The sequence below is a fragment of the Terrapene carolina genome, unplaced genomic scaffold, assembly GCF_002925995.2.
Source record: "Terrapene carolina triunguis isolate 2854851 unplaced genomic scaffold, T_m_triunguis-2.0 Scaffold238, whole genome shotgun sequence".
NCBI lineage: Eukaryota > Metazoa > Chordata > Testudines > Emydidae > Terrapene > Terrapene triunguis.
The window spans coordinates 10,867,149-10,880,062 of record NW_020664589.1 but is presented as its reverse complement, the minus strand read 5'-3'; the positions used below and the strand labels follow the sequence as shown (position 1 = coordinate 10,880,062).

Below are 12,914 nucleotides of genomic sequence, written 5' to 3'. Positions count from 1 at the left end.
CCCCCTGCCCTTTTTTTTTTGCTTGGGGCGGCAAAAAAGCCAGAGCCGGCCCTGGGTAGAAGGACCTCAAGGCTCCAGTTGAGTAACATACCTAATCACATGCACAGCTCTAAGCTTGTGAGTAGTCCCACTGATGTTAAGTTAGGCGTGGGCTAAAGTACTCTGCTGAACTAGGCCCTTACATGGATTTTGATGTGAACTGCATGCTGCTAGCCATTGCACTCACCCCATGACAGCGTGTACTCAGCCAGTTGTAGCTAATTAACATGTGGAACTTCTACAGCACCATCTAAACCAAAGATTTAACAATCTTTCAGAAACATTTTTAAAACGCCTCAATGTCCATGTGAAGTGGATGAGTGTAAGTATTATACAGGTGGGGATCACAAGGCAATGTTTGTACTGTAGCAGGATTAGAAGCAGTTAATTGGCTCTCTTTAATACAGGCGTCAGAGTTGTAGAGATGAAGGCAGGTTTTGTGTTAAGACTCTCGACTGATACTCAGGACCTGGGCTAAGTTCCCAGCTCTGTGGCATACTTCTGTGTGGGCAAATTGTTTAACATTGCTCTGTCTCCGATTCCCTATCTGTAAAATGGGGACAATTCTTATTTCCTACCGCACAGTGCTGTGGTGAAGATAAATTCATTGACTGTATCGTGCTTGGATGCTAACATGATGAAGGCCGTCTAAGTGTATTGGTAGAAAGCTTTCCTTTTTCCATCAGCCTTTTCAGAGGCTCTTTAAATGGTTGGTTGGATTCTTCCTGGGCTCTTGTCATCTGTGTGAACTCGGCAACTGTCTGATTGCATATTCGCTGTGGTTTTTGATGTATTCCGCAGAGGTTACCTGGAGCAGTAGAAGAGGCTGTGATACAAACGCAGAGGGAGTTTTTTTGCACTAATTTAGCAATTGTAGTGGAGCCACTGGTATAGTTTCCAAATTTGAATAAGATGCACGATGACGGCAGCAGGTAGCTCTTGTTTGATGTATTTTTTTTTTATTATTATTATTTTTGCTCTTTGCTCATCTCCAGTGAGCTGAGATTAGATAGGTTGGATAGAACTAATCTTAAAATTTTGTTATGGCTCATGCCCGCTCACCAGTGAAAATACTGTCAGCAGAAGTCTTCTAGTTTGCTTTGATGCTGTGCTTGCTCCTTGATCTTTCTGAACTCGGATGCTGTGAAGTTGAGTTCTTCAAAGAATTTGAACTGAAATTCTACAGCACAGATCTTGGGGGTTCAGGTTTTAAGTCCTCTGACTGCCAGGAGAGAGTTTTGAATCCACTGCTGCGAGAGACAGTCATTCTTGTCCGTAGATTCCAACCCTTATTTCTGCCTGTGCCTTGGGACGACGGGGTGAGGCGGATGCTATGAATACTGCAAAAGGGGAAGGCAGTTTTTTTTTGCATTCAGGATTATGAAAGGAAGCTCGCTTTTCATCATCTGTAATTATGGTTAAAACCTGGGTCATTAACTTTTCAAATTGGAAGCTTAAAAGGATTTAAAGTAAATACTTAGTGGAAATTTGAGATGAATGAGACGTTAACAAAAAAACAGACCCCTTCTATAAACAAATTAGTTTGCATAGCTGAAAGCTCCTGTAGAGGCCTGGAAGACTGAGATGTAGTATGAAGCCTATGCATTCGCATACCCACCCATCCAGCCGTATGTATGTTGTAAGACAATTCTGTAGAGTCTAGTCAGAGTGTTAATTTTGTCTTTTCAATCACTCACACTATCATTCTGCCCCCGGGTCTATTCAACTAATGAGAATGTTCTGAGTTTATAATGATTCTGATGATGTAATGCTTCTAGCCTGTGTTTTTTATTGGTTGAGTTTTATTGCCTACTGTTGGAGCTGTGTGGGTGGACCGACACAATCTCCCTGTTTGCCTAGTTTAAATTAGTTTCTCATTAATGAAGTGGTCTTTCTAACCCACTGCCTGACTAGGGTTGCCAACTTTCTACTCCCACAAAACCAAACACCCCTGCCCTGCCCCTCTTCTGAGGCTCCACCCTCACCCTTACTCGCTCGCTCATTTTCACTGGGTTGGGGTGAAGAGTGGGGGAGTGAGAGCTCTGGCTGGGGGTGTGGGCTCTGGTGTGGGGCCAGGGATGAGGGATTTGGGGTGTAGGAGGGGGCTTCGGGCTGGAACTAAGGGGTTCGGAGGGCAGGAGGAGGATCAGGGCTGGGGCAGGGGGTTGGGGTGCGGGGGGGAGTCAGGGGTGCAGGCTCTGGGTGGTGCTTACCTCAAGCAGCTCCCGGAAGCAGCAGCACATCCCTGCTCTGGCTCCTATGCGGAGGTGTGTCCAGGTGGCTCTGTGCACTGCTCTGTTTGCAGGCGCCGTCCCTGCTGCTCCCATTGGCTGCCATTCCCGGCCAATGGGAGCTGCATAGCTGGCACTTGTGGCGGGGGCAGCGCGGAGACTCCGGCTGCCCCTATGTGTAGGAGCCGGAGGGGGGACATGCCACTGCTTCCGGGAGCCACATGGAGCCATGGCAGGCAGGAAGCCTGCCTTGTCCAGCTGCACCACCAACCAGACTTCTAACGGCCCGGTCAGCAGTGCTGACCGGAGCGTCCAGGATACCTGGCAACCCTGTGCCTGACCCCTTAAATATAACCCCAAATGCAATAATATTTATAGGCACACTTCATGCTGTTTTCTTTGTGGAGATATGGGTTGGCCAAGAAGGTTATGGTTTGATTCTTTGCAAAACTTTTAGTAGGTTTTAAATTGCATATTTGTAAAGTTTGCAAGTAGCAATTTCTACCATGCTAAATTGGCCAGTTGGGGACCATTAACAGTACCATGTGACTACAATGTTACTGACCCAACACAAACTGTGGGGCTGTTGCAACCAAATATGCAATTTGAAACTTGCCCTGAGTAGTCACATGACATTGTTTCCGTTCCTTGATTGGTTGATTTATGTAACAATGTGAGAATTAAGAATATTTGTGAACCATTTGTCGATGAGCAAGCAATTGAAGAAATCCGTGGAGAACTTTGCATAATGAGTACACTGGAGAATTTTGCATGGAAAACTTGCCAACAGAAAAAAGGTGAAATTAATTAAATAAGTTATTTGCTGCACAGTCATTCAGTCCGCTCTAATTAATAACCTGGGTAAGAGCCAAACAACTGAAGCAACACCTTCCTTCTCTGATCCCTTCCTTTCTTGTTGCCATACATTAGTGTAGAAAGAGCCCTCTGTGTTCCCAGATTACAAGACCCATGAAGGTCACGCACACATGGTCACAGTGCAACAATCCATTATTGCTATTGTCAAAGATGGCATCTTTTTTTTAAGAGGCATTGGATTACTCAGCCGATTGAGCCATATGACTAGTGGCTGAACAACCTTAAGTATTTTACGGTGGTCACAAATGGGATGAGAATTCAGCTGGGCTAAAATTAACGATGACCAAAACGCTGTGAAAACAATCTTCACTGTGAGAGACTTGCTATTTATCTGTGTTTTTTGTGTGTTGTACCCTAAGGCTCTCTGCTTAGTGACCTGCCACTGATTTGGTCCACCAACTTCATTTCAGGTTGGATCACAAGAATGGCAGCTATCATCTGTGAATGTGCTGGGGGTTCTGTTTTCTAGCATGTCAATTAGCTGACGCGTCAGCGCGTCGGAGGAAGTTGGAGGGGGGAAGTAAAGTACTGTTTGGATCAGCTGCCGATAGTTTCTGACCTGAGAGGGTGAAAAAAAATTATTTTTTCTGTCCTTGCTCCTTTTTCCATGTCACTTGTACTTTTTATTTTTGTAAATATATGGTGTGTGTGTGTGTGTGTGTGTGTGTGTGTGTACACTTGTATTCAGTGCAATGTCTGAGCCTTGCATGGGGAGCCATGGAATAGATTCAAATTGTCATTAGTTGCAAACTCAGTAATACATTTTTATATAATTTTTAGCTTAACTTGTGCTCGACTTAGAGCTTGAAAAGGAAACATCCTGCTCTTAAGTTGTTTAGACCCTATGCCTTGTGAACACACACTTGGGGCTTGTCTATACTTACGCGCTGGTTCGGCGGCAGGCAATCGAACTTCTGGGTTCGATTTATCGCGTCTTGTCTGGACGCGATAAATCGAACCCAGAAGCGCTCGCCGTCGACTCCGGTAATCCTGCTCGGCACGAGGAGTACGCGGAGTCGACGGGGGAGCCTGCCTGCCGCGTCTGGACCGCGGTAAGTTCGAACTAAGGTACGTCGACTTCAGCTCCGTTATTCACCTAGCTGAAGTTGCGTACCTTAGTTCGAATTGGGGGGTTAGTGTAGACCAGGCCTTGAACTTCAAGTTTTGGTTTCCAAAAGGGCCTCTGTTGATGGTCTATTATTGAGAGCACACACTCCATAATGGAGCAGTGGGGAACCTGTTTGTACTAGAACGCTCAGTAAACGAATGCATCTTCTCACCAGGCAGTTCCCATATTCTTCTTCACTTCCTGTTGCATGTGAATTTTGATTCATGTCTACAGTAAATTACTCTTACAGAATTATCGCCATGTCTCTTTTTTTCTCTTTGCAGTTTCTCTGTTTGAAGAACATTCGAACATTCTTAAAAGTCTGTCATGACAAATTTGGGTTAAGGAACAGCGAGCTGTTTGACCCCTTTGACCTCTTCGACGTGCGGGATTTTGGAAAGGTAAAAGCTAACTCCTAATCTGTGTTTGAAAAAAGGGTTTGAAAGCGCTTTTACTGCTGCTGGAAGCCTAGACTGTTTTTGAAATGTCCTGCCCAATGCCGGGCTGATCCTGCCACCAGCTTGATTCTGCATAGCTCGTGTAACCCACACCCGTTTGTGTGGCACTCTGTCTTCCCCGCCCCTGGTGGTGGCTGGGTCCTGTGATCAATCGATGAGCGTGCTACATCCTTGACTAGCAGAGGTGGCTCTCTTAGCTCAGGCTGTGTAGAGGCTCGTGCTTTAGAACTGTTGCTCCTTCTCTCACCTCAGTGGCTAGTCATAGTCCAGGGCTCTGTGGGTTTTCCAGCTGGGAGTAAAAATTGGTCCTAGCCAGGTATTTCTTGCAGCCTTGTTTATTGACCAGGAACGTACTGTGTCTCTGAATGCAGAAGGAAACAAGAACAAAAAGGAGCCGTTTCTTAGCTTAAAGCCCTGCAAGCCCCAGAGTCACACTGCACTCACAGGTTATTGCTTGGTTTTCTTGCCCCCCCCCCCCCCCAATCTTGTCTATTCTGTTTCTTTCCATGTGTTCTCTGACAGACCCACACCGACTTGGTCACAATACCCAGTCGACCCTTCTGTCCCCATGGGGCTAGTTTCTGGACAGACTCTGCTAGGCTGTGTTTTAGGTGTTGCCCCTTAACTGTTTCTTACACCTGTCTTAAATGGAGGATTCGTACACACATCAGTTCAACAAGGTTTTAACTCAACCCATAGCAAGGTTTCATCCAGCTCACAACCGAACCCACAGGTCCCCATACTGGTTCAGTCTGTACTGCTGATGACCCACTGAGGGGCGTGGCACAACAGGCACATGTCAGGCAGGTGTATGCAGGGAGCAATTGACAATTCAGCTCAAAGATCCAATTCTACAGGAGCTTGAGCAGCCTTTCAAAATTCTTCTTGCCTGTTCACCTAGACCAAGTAAACTGATGAGTGAAATCTCCCAGGCACACGACAGATTTTCTTTTTGGGGAACAAAATATTGTAATGGTTGCTCATAAAAAAAAATGTACAATTATTTACTGAGATGATGTTATTGGAGGCAGTGGGTCTAGTGGATCTGGCAGAGATCTGGGACTCAGAAGACCTGGGTTCTGCTTCAGATTCTGCCACTGGCCTGGTGGCTCACCTTGGACAAGCTACGTCATATCTCTGTTTCCCTTCCCTTTTGTCTGTTTTGTCTCCTGAGATTTGCAATTGCTTCTATCTCTTGATAGGTGTACAAACAGTACTGAGAGCAGTGGGATCCCAATTTCAATTGAGGCCTCTAGGTGCACTTACGATATAATAACCAAATATATAGAGACCAGTTTGTTTCCACGATGGTGAGTAGATTTCAGGCTTGGGCTAGCACCCTTAGGTGCTTTTGAAAAATGTACCCAGAGACTTTTCTGACCACCAGCCCCCAGACAATAATTTTGTTTTATTTGTGTTGTGTGTCACATAGATGAGAGCAAAGGGAACATTTCCTTTTTCTGTGTTTAATGGCAGCACTGAATTCTGGATGAAGCCCAGGTGGAAGGGAGCTTCTGAATGGTTTTGACACGAGTGTCTGTCTGATATCCCTTTTACTAGAATTCAGTGGCATTAGCACTGTAATGTTACTTTGATAGATATAGGGTCTAGGGAAGCCTTCACACACAAGGCAGTATATTCTATTCTTTGGGCAATATTGGTGTTAATAAGTCACTCCGTTCTTTTAGGAGCTATGCATTACTTTGTCTCCTGAGCTACAAGGCATATGCTATGTGAAGGCATCCACTTTTCTGATTAGCTGAAGAGTAGCTTTCCACTGGCTGATGGGAAAGATTAGATTATATTTATTGCCTAATTTATTTTGGGGACTATTATCTGGAACTTGCAATTGAAGGAGTTTGTTTTATGAGTTCATGATTTATGAACCGCAAGGGGACTCTCGTTCAAGTTTTGAGACTACAGATGCACAGAAGCTGGGCTGGGGAGAGAACTGTTGTATAGAATGCTAGTTTGCTTTCACATTTTGTTGCAGTTTATGGTACCAAATGGCTCAGCAAAATTATTAATTGGAGCTGGGTTTTTTACCCTTTGAGACCATACCAGCTGAACATCTTCCCACTCCTTTTCACTTACAATCTAGCTGTGACTGGTCTCTAGAACATAATTCTGCCTCTGCTGAAAGCAAATCAGAGGTTAAATAACATGGGAGAGTCATAAAAAATTACTTTCCATTTTGAATCACAAATTGTATAACTCCTGAGAGCGCAAAGGAGTCTTTAAATTAGATCCCCACTGGCCAAATGCAGACTTCAGACACGCACAATTCTTCGTGGAGCCCATTCATTACTTAGATCAATAACACTTTTCAGTTACAGGACACTTATGCCATGTAAGAGCCTCTTATATACAATGCAGAGTAATGGTTGACCGTTTAATTATATGGTAAGCACAGAGTAACGGTGCTGGGTGTTTCCATTTTCAGATATCACTTATAGCTATTTCTGTACTCCAGACTAGAAGGCCAGTTAGGTAATGATTACTAATAACTTTTGGACTTGCTGAAAGGTAATTATCAAGTAAAAAGGCAGGGGCATGTAGTTATTCTGTATTTACTTGTTGACCTTCATAGGCTGCCTGTAAATAAAGGGGCATTACCATTTAGTATGTGCAGGAGGTTTCCGATGGACATCTAGGTTCTTTACAATAAGAAAAATGCTAAAAAAAACCCTCAAATTCTTCCCTCCTTCCCCCCAACAACAGGCTACATTCCCAAAGCTGATGCTTTGCTCCTTTAGATATAGTGAGCCGGATCCTCAGCTGGTCTAAAGCAGTACAGACTTCAGTGGAGCTACCGCCGATTTTACATCTGCTGGGTTACTGCTGTATTTTCCTGTTGACTCCTATTCTGCGCCTGAGGGACGCCCCTACTGTGTATTATTACCTTAGATTTACATTGTCACTAACTCTTAGGGCCAGATGCTTGGGTGTGTCTGAGCTCAGTGCATGAGGGGAGGTATGTGGTTGTGCTCCACCCCTGTCTCTACCACTATAACCCCGAGGGCTCGTTCGTTCCCTGGCAAGAATTAAAGCCGTCTCGGAGCTGCTTTAATTGCACTGGCTAGAATGGCCTCCTACAGGATTTTTCCTCTGTCCAGTATCTCTGGCTTTATGGGGGGAGGGATAGCTCAGTGGTTTGAGCGTTGGCCTGCTAAACCCAGGGTTGTGAGTTCAATCCTTGAGGGGGCCACTTAAGGACCTGGGGCAAAAAAATCAGTAATTGGTCCTGCTAGTGAAGGCAGGGGGCTGGACTCGATGACCTTTCGGGGTCCCTTCCAGTTCTATGAGATCGGTATAGCTCCATATATTATATATTATGCTACCTCCATAGTGCATGGGGTTTCCTAGCTGCCCAGTTAGGCCAGCTTTCCATCTGTCTGGGCAGCCTGAAGGGTCCGAGATCTGTCCCCCTCTTTTACCAGGCTCCGGACTTCGGAGAACTGAAAATAGTTGCCCTGTTGTTTCATTGCTGAAGAAATAAAAGTCCTGTCTCAGTAACTGAAATACTCCTTTTTTTTTATGGAGGATGTGGGCATTGGCTTGGAGAATCTGACAGACGGATCTTCCATTACAGGCTGACTCGCAATGGCGAAGACACAGCATAGTCTGGTGGTTAAAAGCGAAACGTTGCCAGTCAGGAGTTCTGGTCTCGTCTCTGCCGTTCATTTGCAGTTGGACCTTGGGCGAGTCACTTCTCTGCTCGTTTTAGTGGCTTGTCTCCCAGGTTGCTGAAGTTGGATTGATGTTGGTAAAGGGGTTGGGATCCTGAGGCAGAAATAGCCGTAGAAGTGAAAAGTTCTGTTGCTGTCATCGGGGGAGGCTGGAACGCAGGGCCTAGGCAAACAGATGTGTATTTTTCTTGGGTGTTGCGTAGCTTTTCTTGCCATATCTCATAATTACCAAAAAGAATTGCTTTAGATCAGGGGGTCTGATTGCTTCCAGTGCTTTCCCCCCCCCGTGTTTAGACCCTGCTGTTAAGCAATAATATTGTGACAGTGACGTGCCCGGATCCTGGCTGAGATTTCCAAAAGTGACGACGGTTTTGGGCGTTTCAATTTCTGGGTGTCTGACTTGAGATGCCTTTAAAAAGGCCTGGTTTTCTGAGGGCCGGGGCTCAGCACCTTCTGTACAATGAGGCCTCTTCAAGGTCTCTCAAGTTGGGGCTGCCAAATCAATAGTCCCCTTTGAAAAGCTCAGCCCACGTGTGTGACTCCACTGCAGCAGCCGTGGGTGTGGGATTCCGAGGAAGAAACGCACCATTGCCTTCAGTTTAGGGTCGGATCCTGCAACGCACGGAGTTCCTCCTGAGAGGTACTGAGCACCTGTAACATCCACTGACGGCAATGGGACCGTTCAGTCCTTTGAAGAATCCTGTCTGTAATAGCAAAGGGAACAAAAAAAATGCCCAAGTATTTCTGTGATTTTTGCACTGTACATATGTGCGTTTAATTTAATGACCGCAATAACATAAAGCTTAGCTCTTGCATAGCTCTTCAATTTGTTGGCACCAGATGTAATGAGATCAGATGTACATAAATATGGATTAAACGCTTCATCACTCTGAGTCAGCATGGAGGCAGCGAGGTTCATGAAAGGGAGTTACTCACTTTCAATAACTTGCAGTAATACACTTAAGGTTTCTTTTTTGTAGAGAGATAATTCACTATCCATAAACCTGTGGAGTGTGCGATTTATTAACCTCCCCCTTCTCTCTTCTGTACTCCCAGGCTTGTTTAACTGCCCTGACTTTCTGCTGAACTTGATGGAATGTTTCAAAGAACCTTTTTACGAGTCCTGGGTCTCTCACGATCTGAACTGTAGGCGTGCAGTGATGCTGCTATAAAAATCAAAAGGGGAAGCCTAGTCATAAGTCACCTGAAATACAGAGGGATGTTGACTCTTCTAGCATCTGAGATAAACCAGTTGTTTCAGTGGGCGTGTTGCTTCTGGTACTGAGACTCAAACCATTAAAGTTGGTTTAACTTTGCACATCCCTGGCTCACACAGATGGGCCTCAGCCACAGAACTTGGATGTGGGTTTTAACTCTTCCAAATCTTTGGGGAGTGTTTGGATGCAAGAGTTTTTCAGGCCCATCTTTGATCTGATCAATTAATCTTCACTTGCTGCAACTGTCTCACTGACCTGGCTCAGGGAGTTGCACACCCGTGGTTTGTTTTTCGTGTCTGGTGCCTGGGGAAGGAGGAGCGTGTGGCGGGGGACAGTGGTATGTGTGTGTGAATGTAGCATGCATGAGAGGTTGCAGCACTATCAGTTTGAAGGAGGGAAGCGGTGAGGAGAGAGTAGGGGAGCCTTCTGGGAGAGGGAAATATACTAGGCTGATAGGGATGTGGGAAGCGCTTATTATACGGTCAGATGAAAACTTAGTGTACAAATATTTACAGCACGTACTTAAAAATTTGCGATCATTTTTCATGTAAAGAAATACCTTTTCTCCCAAGAGGTTGCAGGATGGCCTGGTGTAATATTCTTGAATAGGTCTAGACGGTCCAAAGCCAGACCCAATCTTTCTGAACCTGATGCCATGGCGGTTCCATGTCTGTGACTTCCCCTTTCCTCCGTCCCACCTCCTTGTTTTCAGAGGTGCCGGGCACCCACAGCTCTCATTGGTTTCACTGGGACCGGTGACAGCCAGGATGCAACTGATTCAGGAGCTCTGCAGACGGACCCGCAACCGATTTCTGGATTCTCCTGTGTTGGCGGTGGCTCTACTCTCCTAATCTTTCCTCAGTCCTCGTTGGCTGAAGCAGCATTTTGTGATCTCAAAATGCTGTTTGGATTCCACAATAATAGGAACCTTTATGAAAACTTCAGCGAGATGAGTATTTGCACCATAGCCTGGGAAGTCAAAGAATGCACCAATGCGCATGCGTAGATACCCCAGCTCTGCAGAAACCAAGATGTCTGACACTGTAAAATTTACTCTCCTCTTTTTTGTTTTTAATGAAAACATCATTCCTAGACAGGACCCGATCATCAGAGGTCCAGAACACTGGCATCACCCGCTGACTTCAATGGGAGCTGTGGGGGCTCAGCAACATCTTCAATGTGCTCCTAGTTTTTTCCAAGCAATTGTGGTGTGAAATATTGCTAGAGTCGATACAACTTTAATTCTTCTTGGTTTTGGGCATTAGAAAGATTCCCCTCCCCCCCAGAATCATTCAAGGGATTTAGGAAGACACATTCCCATTGGAAAGAATTGGCACTAGCCTTGCTAATTTCTTAATCATTTTTTGAAAAAATGTCCCGTAAAATAACCATCTCCTCCTTTATTTTATTTTATTTTATTTTAATACCCCTATGGCAATATTTTAGTGTGGGCCTTCAAAATCAGGCACTTATTTATAACATGTGCAGTGTGCTCTAAGGGGGAGGGAGAGAGAATTCTATGATATAATATAGGTAATTGAAAATTACAAGGCTCTGGGTAAATGGATGTGTTCCGGTGCCATGATAAACAAAGACAGCTAAACGCCCACCCTTCCACCCACAGCCAAGCTGCTGGCAGTGCAAACAGCTCTGCTTTTCCCATCCTTTGTTTGTTTTGCTGGCTTATTGCAGCCAAGAAAGAATTAAAAGCAATGTGTTTTTCTTTAGAGTGGTCGCTCTCCAGTTAGCTCTTTGCAATAGCACTTGTAGGGGTTAGGGGGTGGGGGAGAGGGAGGGCCATTAGCAGAGCTGAATGTAACCAACTGCTGTGGACCAACATCTGATCTTAACACCGGGGGTTCATCCTCTGTGGCATGTGTCCTGTTTATTTACAAATCCTCCCGTTGAATGCCCTACAGAACAGATTTTTCCTTCTTATAAGTCCCTGCACTGACTAGTCAGGTGACCATTGCATGGTAGTTGGATGTGTATCCAAAAAGAGACAGAATCAGAGATAAAACTGGTTCTACTTGCTGTACAACTTGTCAAACGTTGTGGTGGGTGGGTGGGTTGGGAGGTGAGAAGAATTCTCCAAAAAAGGGCGTGTGTATTTCTTTAATCCCCAAAACAGCGGTAGTGTAACTAGCCTGCAGAGAGAGGGTGTGTGTGAGAGAAGAATATTGGCAGATCTTTACTTATAGAGATGAAAGATATCTGCACGAACCCATCAAGACACCTAGCGCCAACCATGTCTGTTTTTGAAATGAACGTGCTGAGATTACAGACTGCCGTAGCATACTAGCTTCTTAAAAACTGCAGATTCGCAGATAGACATCCTGGTCTGTTTTAGAGCGAGCTGATTTGTAGCTCAGCTGGAATCCAGTCCTAGAACATTTGGCCGAAAATTTTAAAACTGCAGTGGAACCATTAAGAGGCCTGGGGCTCTAGATACCAGGATGAACAGTAAAAATGGAGAGTGTGTGTGTGTGTGTGTGTGTGTGTGTGTGTGTGTGTGCGTGTGTAAGTAAAAATTCTTTAAAGCAAGGGCTTTTTGGCAGGAGGTAAAGTAATATCAAGCTTCATATTGTGTTTTAATCCTGTGATCATAAAAACTTAATCTAGTTTAGAACTAAGAAGCTGCTACGATAAATGGGAAAAAGGGGGGGAGGGGAACCAGGGCCGGGGCTTCCATTTAAGCGACCTAGGCGGTTGCCTAGGGCACCAGGATTTGGGGGGGTGGCATTTTGCTGCCGTTGGCTGCAATTCGGCGGCGGGGGGGGTCCTTCCGCGCTCTGGGTCTTCGGCGGCAATTCTGCGGTGGGTCCTTCACTCGCTCCGGGACCCGCCGCCGAAGTGCCCCGAAGACCGGGAGCGCGGAAGGACCCCCCCCGCCACAGAATTGCCGCAGACAACCGGGAGCACGGAAGGACCCCCGCCTAGGGCGCCAAAAACCCTGGCGCCGCTCCTGGGGGGAACCCACCTTGACTCTGTTACTAGATAAACGTCTTATCCTTTCCTCTTACCAAATGTTGCAAAGTGTTTAGTTGTAATTTATTTGGGGGAGAGGTGCTCCAAAATTTTAAAACAGCACTCAGCAGGTGCAGTGTGTCGAACAGATGTTTTCAGCTAAAATACTAAAAGTATGTACAGGAAGCCTTGCTACTGTACTTCCTTAAAACACAAGACAAATGAATTTCAGATTTCTGTGGCTGCTCAAGCATATACCAGACAGTGCTTTCTGTTATGCAGGGTATTGCAGACAGTTGGGATTTGTTTAAACATTATTATGTTTAGCC

General features: G+C 45.4%; 1 protein-coding gene across 1 annotated transcript in view; it reads left to right on the top strand.

The window, feature by feature from the left end:
* Positions 1 to 12,914, top strand: part of VAV2 (vav guanine nucleotide exchange factor 2) — a 305,827-nt gene that overhangs the window by 56,100 nt on the left and 236,813 nt on the right. Inside the window, exon 2 of the mRNA XM_026657295.2 lies at positions 4,539 to 4,655. Coding sequence (XP_026513080.1) covers positions 4,539 to 4,655 — 117 coding nt within the window. The remainder of the gene's footprint in view (positions 1 to 4,538; positions 4,656 to 12,914) is intronic.